Source organism: Chinchilla lanigera, unplaced genomic scaffold (assembly GCF_000276665.1).
Source record: "Chinchilla lanigera isolate Chin_1 unplaced genomic scaffold, ChiLan1.0 scaffold00049, whole genome shotgun sequence".
NCBI lineage: Eukaryota > Metazoa > Chordata > Mammalia > Rodentia > Chinchillidae > Chinchilla > Chinchilla lanigera.
Genome location: NW_004955450.1, coordinates 9,279,957 through 9,290,615, shown reverse-complemented (window position 1 = coordinate 9,290,615; position 10,659 = coordinate 9,279,957). Strand labels below are relative to the sequence as shown.

Here is a 10,659-nt window from a genome sequence, read left to right as displayed (position 1 = left end):
TTGCCAGGCAGGTGCTTTTGCCACTGAGCTAAATCCCCAGCCCCAACAGCTTTCCTTCTGAATTGGCAGGGCTTCCTTGTAAAATTGGGCCGGTGTCCATTACCACCAGCAGGAGTGGATGGGTGTTCTGATTATCTCCACGGTTTTTGATGGAATAGGAGCTATAATAGGAAAATATTTTAGAATATTTTACATTATTAAATTTTTATGTTTAACATTAGTTTCGGGAAATGATTTGTTGACTTGTTTGGTAGCTCTTAGTGAGAATGTTAGAATAAAATAAAGCGGGAATTAAAATTACAGGCCTAGAATTCTCTGTCCCTCTTAGCCTACTTAACTGCAAATTGATGGCTTACCTAGGGAGAAGATGCCTTAGATTGGTCCTATTTAAATTACCTTAAAGAAATTTTTCTTTTTCTTTATTTATTTTGTCTTTTTGAGACAAGGTCACGCCATACAATTCAGGCTGGCCTTGAGCTCACTTTGTAGCCCAGGCTGGTCTCATACTTGCAACGATCCTCCTGCCTCAGCCTCCCGAGTGCTAGGATTACAGGTGTGTATTGTTGTTGATCTTATTAATATTAGAGATAGGGACTCACACTATGAAGTCCAAGCTGACCTTGAACTCACTATGTAGTCAAGACTTGCCTTGAACCCTCAGTGATCCTCCTGTCTCAGCCTCCTGAGAGCTGAGATTACAGATTTGCCCCAGCACACTCAGCTTGGCTTTTCTTTTCTTTTTTTTTTGGTACTGGAAATTGAACTCAGGACCTTGAGGTTGCCAGGCAAGCGCTTGTGCCATTGAGTTATATCCCTGACAGAGCTTGGCTTCTCTTAATCTGGGACATGTTGACTTTTTCTAGAGCTTGACTTGAATTAAACATTCAACCATATTCAAATAAATGGCTCAGGCGGGGCTTGGTTGCATGCACCTATAATCCCAGCACTCAGGAAGCTGAGAGAGGAGGCTCGCCCCAAGTTCAAGGCCAGCCTGAACTACATGGCAAGACCCTGTCTCGAAAATTTAAAACAACAGCAAAACAAATCAAACATGGATGATTTGGAAATGGGGTACACTTTACCCTCTCATGAGCCACCCACTCTTGCTCCAGCCACAATAATTGATGAGGCTGGTGGAAGTAACTTCCTGAGACATTTCCTGTCATTTGCAGAGGCCCTCAAGAGTGTGTTTTCAGGGGCTGGGGATTTAGCTCAGCGGCAAAAGCGCTTGCCTGGCATGTGCAAGGTCGTGAGTTCGGTTCCTGGTACCGGAGAAAAACCAAAAAAAAAAAAAAAAAGTGTGTTTTCAGCCAGGCGTGGTATCGCGCGCCTGTAATCCCAGCACTCGGGAGGCTGAGGCAGGAGGATCGTTGAAAGTCTGAGACCAGCCTGGGCTACAAAGTGAGCTCAAGGCCAGCCTCAACTGCATAGTGAGACCCTGTCTCAAAAAGACAAACAAGAGTGTGTTTTCTGGGGAGCCCTGACTTTCCTGAGCTGCACCCAGATACCTGAGGCACCTAAGAAATAACTTTGATCAAAGATGCAAACCGGGCTTACACAGAAGGTGCCCTTACACAAACGGGCATGCATTTCTCTCCATGCTCGCATCAAGAGCGCTGGATAGACTTCTCCGGCCCTGTGGTGCTCGGGTGGCTGAGTGTGTGGCCTCTTGCGCAGCTGTGTGAGACACCTGTGAACACGCCCGAGAAGCCCTGGCAGGTGAGTGCCGAGGAGAAGCGCACGAGGAGAGACCTGCGGCGAACCCACCTCGTGTTCAGCATCGACCCCAAGGGCTGTGAGGACGTGGATGACGCGCTCTCCGTCAGGACCCTGACCAACGGCGACCTGGAACTCGGGGTCCACATCGCAGACGTCACACACTTCGTGGCTCCCAATTCTTACATTGACGTCGAAGCTAGAACGAGGTAGGGCCGCGTCAGTCGTTGCTGCGGTCATGTGTGTGGCTGTGCGTTTCCTATCAGTGCGGGTTCAGACACTGAAAGATCTGATGTGTGTAATTCTGAGAATCTCTTGTGGAGAAAAACAGAGCACTCCCCTCCCCGGCTCTTTTAGAACACTGGTAGTTTTGCCGGATGTGGTGGTACACACCGGTACTCCCAGCACTCGGAGAACCAAGGCAGGAGGATCGCTGTGAGTTTGAGTCCAGCCTGGACTACACAGTGAGACCCTGTCTCAGAAAAACAAAACGGGCTGGGGATGCAGCTCAGTGGCAGAGCTCTGGCCTTGCATGCACAAGGCCCTGGGTTCAATCCCCAGCACCACACAGACGCAAAACAAAGAAATAGCACTTTCATCAACTTACCTTTCCTTTTAACTTTTCTATACATTATTTCCTACTACGCTGACATGAGTTCAGTTTTTATGCAGTAACACACTATATAAATACTGCATTACTACTTTTTTTTTTTTTTTTTAGCAGTGGTAACATTCATTTTAGGGGCTCTGCAGAGGGAGCTTGGCCTCACTGAGTACGCCAAGTGAACGGAAAAAAGCAAAGATAAAAGAACATCCTTGTGGACAGGGATATAGCTCAGTGGTACAATGCTTACCTGGCAATCACAAAGTCCTGAGTTCAAGTCCCGCCCCCCCACCCCCAAAAAGAACACCCTGGAGAAAGCAGGATGGGTTACGCTAAGGAAGAACAAAGGCAGCTGTTTTGTTTTTTTAAGACAGGGTCTCATTGTGTAGTCCTTATTAGCCTCAAACTCATGGTGATCCTCCTGCCTCAGCTTCCCGAGTGCTGGGATCACAGGCGCGTGGCAACCTATGGTGCAGTTTTTCTTTCTTTATTACATCAGTACATCATTCAGCCCGAAGCTGCATCCTAGGGAAGTGGGCACCTGGGAGTCGTTTCAAGACGCGGCTGGTACCCGTGCTGGGGAGCCCGTCTGGGGCCTGGCTGTTCCCTACCCACGCCCTCCCTGCTGCCCATTCTGCGTCTGGCTGCTGAAGGTCAGCCACACCTCTGTGTTGTCCCTCACAGGGCCACCACTTACTACCTCGCCGACCGGCGCTATGACATGCTGCCCCCCGCCCTCAGCGCCGACCTGTGCTCCCTCCTGGGCGGCGTGGACAGGTGAGCTGCTACCCTCAGGGCCACCCGGCGCTCCTCCGTGCTCTGCGCTACAATCCCCTTCCACCCTTCTCCTGCTCTTTTCCCCGCCGCTGGCTTTTGAAAGTCTGGGAACGACTGTGTGTGGCTCTGAGCACATGCAGGCCCGTGGGAGCCGTCTGGCGTGAGGGTCACGTACTTCAGGAGCTTTCATTTGTTGTAAAGTTTGCCTTGGAACAGGTAATAACAATTCTATTGTCTGAGACTCATAGGTTCGAAGCGCTACTTGATGCCAGCCTCCGTCCTGGCACTCCCTCATATAAGCCGGCAGTGGGGGTGCACGACTATAACCCCAGCACTCGGGAGGCTGAGGCAGGGGCCGAGTCATGAATTCAGGGCCAGCCTGGGCTACACAGTGAGTTCAAGGCCAGATCTGAATGGCCTACCAAAACTGTGTCTCAAAAAAACAAAAGACCAAAGCAAAAACCACACACACAAATATGGATACGTGCTTTTCTGCATAAATGGTAGCCTTACACATATACACTCACTCTCTCTGCTGCCTCCCTTTTTGGTTTGGATTTAATGGGCCTTGGGATCATTTCATTGAATGATCGTGGCTTATCTGTGCAAATTTGGGTAATTTGCAGTCTGTCACCATTAAAAACAAAGCTACCTTGAATTCTAAACAGAAGCCATCTCATGCCTTTAAAAAACGCAGTACAGCTGAAGGAGACATTCCTAGAAGTACAATTTGTGTGTCAAGGGTATGTGCATTTGTGTTTACATCAACAGAATCCAATTCCCCTCCACAGAGGTTACCGCAATTATATTTCCACCGGCAATGTGTGGGGATGTTATTTTCCCCACAGCCTTGCCAATGCAATATGTGATAGAGTTTTATCTTAGCCAATTTGATGAAAAATAGAGCGGGGCTGTTGCCGGGTAGTGGAATGCCTGCTTCGCACGCACAAGGCCCTGGGTTTGACTTTCAGCAAAAAAAATAAGTACGTCAGCGTGGTCTTAAGCTGCATTTTCCTACTGTGAGCACAGTTTAAAATTTCTGTGTTTAAAAGGCATTTACATACTCCTTTTCTGTAAATTATGGACCGCACACTCTTTGACCCCTTTTCACTGGGTTTTTATTACTAATTGATTTGTAAAAGCTCTTTACATATCAGGGAAGGGAATCCTTTTCACATGGGAGTTATAAATATTTATGTTCCTAAGTAGAATGTTTTGGTGGCAAAGTGGTTTTTTGCTAAAGTAAACTTCTTGTTAATTAACCTGTCATGAAGGGTGATATCAAGGTTGCAATCCCATAGTCCTGCCTGTGGGATCTGAAAGGCTCGATTATCATTTCCTGGGTCTCTGGTAAGCCCTGCATTCAGGAGGCTGAGGCAGGAGGATAGCTGCAAATTCAAGGCTAGCCTGAACTACATACCTCGACCCTGTCTCAAAAAAAAATAGAAAAATTAACAGTCATGTTGTCACTGTCACTGGTCTTGTAGGTATGCCGTGAGCGTCATGTGGCAACTGGATAAAACCTCTTATGAAATTAAGACGGTATGGTATGGCAGAACCATCATTCGGTCTGCTTACAAACTGTTCTACGAAGCGGCTCAGGAGCTCCTGGCTAGAAACTTTGGCATTGCCGATGAGATCCCAGAATTCAAAAACTTGGATGAGAAGAGCAGACAAACCAGGCTGGAGGAGCTGGCATGGGCCATCGGGAGGCTGACAGACATCGCTCGCCACGTCAGGGCAAAGCGTGACCGCTGTGGGGCCCTGGAGCTGGAGGGCATGGAGGTTCGAGTCCAGCTCGATGATAAAAAGAACATCCACGACCTCATCCCCAAGCAGCCCCTGGAGGTCCACGAGACGGTGGCCGAGTGCATGATCCTGGCCAACCACTGGGTGGCCAAGAAGATCTGGGAGAGCTTCCCACACCAGGCCCTGCTGCGCCAGCACCCACCGCCCCACCAGGAGTTCTTCGCCGAGCTCCGAGAGTGCGCTGCAGCCAAGGGCTTCTCCATCGACACTCGGTACTGATCCGGTGGGTGGGGGGTGCTATGCGGTTTATGGTCATTTACAAAGGTCACAGGAAATAAGCAAAGGTAGAAGATTTGGCTGTCACTATTTACCTTAATGTTATGCACAAAGTTGTTTTTGTTTTTTGAGACAGGGTCTTGCTGTGTAGCCCAGGCTTGTCTTGCACTTCTGACGGTCTTCCTGCCTCAGCCTCCCCAGTGCTGAAATTAAAGTGTGTGCCACCACACCTGCCTTATTTTAAAATGCAGCCTAACCTGTGCGTTTTTGTTTTGTTTTTGAGACAGGGTCTCACCATGCCCTTATTGCCCAGAGTGGGCTTCAACTTGTGATCATCCTGCCTCAGCCTCCCAGAGTGCTGGGATTCCAGGTGTACACCACCACACCTGGCTACATGCCTATCATTTAGGTCAGGACATGATTTTAATGCAAGTCCATCAAATTTGAAAGCTCACATTAGTGCCCACTTGATCATGATGCCTCTGTATTCAGGGTCTTTTTGAGATAGGGTCTTGCTATGTAGCTCAGGCTGGCCTCAAACTTTAGGTGATCCTCCTGCCTCAGCTTTCTAGAGTACTGGGCTTACAGGTGTGTACCACCACACCTGACTTGAATAAATTTCTTAAGGATGAAAGAGTAATGTGCTGCCTGTCTTCGTTTTACGCTTAGCTAGCTACAATACAGAACTGAATTATATGTTGTATTATTAGTTTTATTTCTAACATACTTCTATATTTCCTGAAACTTAAAAATCATTTTGAGAATACATAAATAGAATACTTACTCTATCTCTCTCTTAGAAAAGAAATAGCCAGAGGTTTAAACATCTAATCCCAGCTACTCAGGAGGCTGAAACAGGAAGATCACAAATTTAAGTCCAGCCTAGGCAACTTAGCAAGACCCTGTCTTAACGAAGAGAGAGGCCTGGGGATGTAGCTCAGTGGTAAAGTGGGGTCAGATCCCCAGGACTGCAAAATGAATAAAATAATAATTTAGGGGTTTTTTTAAATGTACCTGACATTTTGTTGTGCTTTAATTAATCACTTACTGGTTGAGATAGGGTCTTGCTCTGTTGCCCAAGCTCGTCTTGAATTCTTAGGCTCAAATGATCTTCCTGCCTCATCCTCCTGAATACTGAGACTATTTGACACATATTATTGTGCCCACCTGCTCTGTTTTCTCGAACTCCCTATGGCTCACTAGTTCTTGATAGAAATAAAAGAAAAAGAGCCAGGTGTGGTAGTGCACATCTGTAATCCCAGCACTCAGGGAGGCTGAGGCAGGAGGATTGTTGTGAGTTTGAGGCCAGCCTGGGCTACAAAGTGAGTTCAAGACCAGCCTGAACTGCATAGTAAGAACTGTCTCAAAAAGACAAAAAGAAAGAAAGAAAGAAAAAGCAGATGGGCATGGTCGTGCATACCTGTAATCCCAGCACTTGGAAGGCTGAGGCAGGAGGGTTGCCAAGAGTTCAGGGCCCATCCTGGGCTACACAGTGAACCACAGGCCAGCCTGAACTACACAGTGAGACCCTGTCTCAAGAAAAAAAAAAGAAAGAAAGAAAAAAAAGCCCATTAGTGTCCAGAAAAGATAAATGTTAAGAATTCGCCTCAACAGGAATCTGACTGCACACTAGGACCAAGCATTACTTATCCCAGCATTAAGCAGCACATTACTCTTTTGTCCTTAAGAAATTTATTCAAGCCAAGTGTGGTGGTACATACCTGTAACCCTAGTACTCTAGAAAGCTGAGGCAGGAGGATCGCCAAAAGTTTGAGGCCAGCCTGAGCTACATAGCAAGATCCTATCTCTTTTTTTGTTTGTTTTCCGGTACCGGGAATCGAACTCATGACCTTGCGCTTGCCAGGCAGGCGCTGTGCCGCTGAGCTAAATCCCCAGCCCCCATCAAGACCCTATCTCAAAAAGACAAACAAAAATCAATTCAAATTCTGACACTTTTTCTTTGTTTAAACCTTAAAACCGAACTCGCTTTCAGTGGCTGAAGTTGCTTCTGAAATGTCAAATAAATTTCAAGGCTGGCAGATGGAGGTATTTAGATCGATAAGCAAAGGATTCCCCTAGGAGCGCTGACTTGTAACTCACCTTCCCAGGCTGTATCAGGTTTTTCTCTTCCTGGTCAGGTCCAACAAGGCGCTGGCTGATTCTCTGGATAAGGCAGAGGACCCCAGCGACCCCATGGTGAACTGGTTGCTGCGCTCCATGGCTACGCAGGCCATGTCCAACGCGCTGTATTTCTCTACGGGCTCCTGTGCGGAGGAGGAGTTCCATCATTACGGTGAACGATAGCGTTTTCCCACGTGTGACCGTAACCTTGAGCAAGCTGTTTAAAAAGGATATATACATTTCCTATCCTGACACTGGTTTTTCTTTTTTGAAGGTCTTGCGTTAGATAAATACACCCACTTCACTTCTCCAATAAGAAGATACTCGGATATCGTAGTGCACCGCCTATTAATGGCAGCCATTTCAAAAGAGAAGAAAATGGAAATTAAAGAAAATTTACTAAGCAACAAAGATCTTGAGGAATTATGCAGACATATCAACAACAGAAACCGAGTGAGATGGAGTTTAAAAATTCTCTTAGCTGCGGGTGAGGTGGCACACGCCTGTGATGCCAGCACGCTGGAGGCTGAGGCAGGAGGATCGCTGTGAGTTCGAGGCTAGCCTGCAATGAGACCCTGTATCCAAAAAAAAAAAATTCTCTTACCCTAGGTGTCTTCCTAATAAGTTTTACTGCATAGTGCAGTGAAGTGCCAAGTATTTTAGCAAATTAAATTCCACAATTATTTTATTTTCATTTTGTTTTGTTTTGTTAAGACAGGGTCTCACTATATAACCCAGGATGGCCTTGAACTCACAACAGTCCTCCTGCTTCAGCCTCCTATGTGCTGGGATTACAGAGATGCCCAGCTAAACTCCACAATTATTCTAACCAGTAGTCTTTCAATACATTAAGTTACGTGGATTTGGGGATTTCTGTTTGTGTTTTTGAGATGAGGTCTCACTGTGTTGCCCAAACTGATCTCAAATTTATAGGGTTCAAATAATCAGCCTCAGCTTTCCAAGTAGCTGGGACTGTAGGCAGGTACCCCCACGCCTGCCTTGGATCTGGAAGATGTGACAAGGGATTGGTTTTTCCAAAAGGTAGATAGGGGGCTGGGGATTTAGCTCAGCGGCAAAAGCGACTGCCTGGCAAGCGCAAGGTCATGAGTTCGGTTCCTGGTACCGGAGAAAAACCAAAAAAACAAAACAAAACAAAACAAAAGGTAGATAGGTAAAGGTTCAAACAACACATAAAGGGGCTGGGGATATAGCTCAGCAGCATAAGTGCTTGCCTGGCAAGCCTGAGGTCGTGAGTTCAATTCCCGGTACCAAAAAACAAAAACAAGAAAAGAAACAATAATATCAAACAACACATAAAGATATGAACAGTCAGGTGTGGTGGTACACACCTGTAATCTCAGCGTTCGAGAGGCTGAGGCAGGAGGATCACCATGAGTTCAGGGCCTCTTTGAGCTACAGAGTGAGTTTAAGACCAGACTGAACTACATAGTGAAACCCTGACAAAAAAAAAATTTTTTTTTTGTTTTTTTTTCTGGTACCGGGAATCAAACTCACGACCTCGCACTTGCCAGGCAGGTGGTGCCGCTGAGCTAAATCCCCAGCCCCCGTCAAAAATTTTTTAAAAAGGATATGAAAACAAAACTCATCCCATTACCCAGAGATAATCATTACTAACAATTCTAGACAATCTTACATTTTCATTTGTAGAAATATAGTGTACCTATTTCAGACCATTTTTCACTTAACATAGTTGTCGGTAACAGCGTGTCCGTGACTACAGTGACATCGTTATTTTATGAGCTGCTTTGTATTCTGTTGCGTATCGTCACTAGTAGCCATAAGATTGCGCAGCACAGAACTGGACCACTGGGTGATACAGAAAACTAAAAACCACCTAATTGTTTAATACAGTTTTCTATAGCCAGAGTTCTAATTCTGTTGTACAATACTTTAGCACAAGCCATGTTCATATCTAAATTAGAACAATAAGTTCAGTTCCTTAGGTTTTATTTTGGTTTTGTCTTTTTGAGACAGGGTCTCACTATGCAGTTGAGGCTGCTCTTGAACTCACTTTGTAGCCCAGGCTGGCCTTGAACTCGCAGTGATCTTCCTGCCTCAGCCTCCTGAGTGCCAAGATCACAGCTGTGTCCCACCAGGCCTGGCTTTTTGTTTTGTTTTTTAAAAGACAGGCTCCTCACTGTCTTCAGGCTGGCCTCTGATTCCCTGGGATCCTCCTGCCTCAGCCTCCTGAGTGCTCAGATCATAGGTGTGCACCATCAGGCCTGGCTGAATCTAACTTTTGAAGACACTGTGGGGATACGAGTTCGTTTCTTCTGGGAATCTCAGGGCAGTTCTAATACTTTGGGTTCCACTTCTCAGGCAGCACAGCATTCTCAGAAGCAGTCTACTGAGCTCTTCCAGTGCATGTACTTTAAAGACAAAGACCCTGAAACTGAGGAGCGCTGCGTAGCTGATGGAGTTATTTACTCCATTAGAACAAACGGCGTGCTTGTATTTATACCAAGGTATGTTACATCTAATGCAGTAGTTAATACAAAGAGTAAAACTGAAAGTGTAGGACACAAACAGTACATTAGATGTGAGTATAGTAAGGTTATGGATTGCCATGCTTAGTGGTACACACCTGTAATCCCAGCATGCAGGAAGCTGAGGCAGGAGGATTACCATGAGTTCAAACACTGCCTGAACTGCATAGAGAGATCCTGTCTCAAAAAACTAAATAAATTAAAAATATTTCTTAGGGCTGGGGGTGTAGGTCAGTGCCAGAGTACTTGTCTTGAATGCATAGTGCCCTGGGTTCAATTCCCAACACCATCAAAAAAAAATTTTTTTTGAGACAGGGTCTTGCTATATACTTTAGGCTGGCCTTGAACTCACTACCTATCCTAGGCTGGCCTCAAACTTGCAGTGATCCTCCTGCCTCAGGCTCCCAAGTTCTGGGATTACAGGCATGCACTACCACACCTGGCCAAATTTTTTTTAACTGAAGCAACTATTTATAAAATTATCGATCATACAATGTAATGTACAGTTCACTATATAATTATGAAATGGAAGCAATTGGGAGTATAGCTGTGTCCATGCTAGGATCTTATCTACAAAACATTTTGTGTTCCCATGTTAGAGTAAAGTAAATATTTGGATGTAAAGCACAGGAAGAGTGATTTGTTTTTCATCCAGAGAAACACACAAGACCTGCATATGAAGCGTACATTAACTCTGGATCTTTATTTTGACAACGATTCAGGTTTGGGATTAAAGGTGCTGCTTATCTAAAAAATAAAGATGGTTTAGTGATGTCCTGTGGCCCAGACCGCTGCTTGGAATGGAAACCAGGGTCCCTGCAGAGATTTCAGGACAAAATCACCTCCACCACGACGGGAGGAGAGTCGGTCACGCTGCGCTTGTTCGACCACGTCACGGTGAGTGTGCGT

General features: G+C 45.9%; 1 protein-coding gene across 1 annotated transcript in view; it reads left to right on the top strand.

Annotated features, from left to right (window-relative positions):
* Nucleotides 1-10,659, top strand: part of Dis3l (DIS3 like exosome 3'-5' exoribonuclease) — a gene marked incomplete at its 5' end in the record, with an annotated part of 34,080 nt that overhangs the window by 22,787 nt on the left and 634 nt on the right. Inside the window, 7 exon segments of the mRNA XM_005393704.2 lie at nt 1,678-1,925; nt 3,005-3,097; nt 4,585-5,118; nt 7,261-7,415; nt 7,518-7,696; nt 9,584-9,729; nt 10,473-10,647. Coding sequence (XP_005393761.2) covers nt 1,678-1,925; nt 3,005-3,097; nt 4,585-5,118; nt 7,261-7,415; nt 7,518-7,696; nt 9,584-9,729; nt 10,473-10,647 — 1,530 coding nt within the window.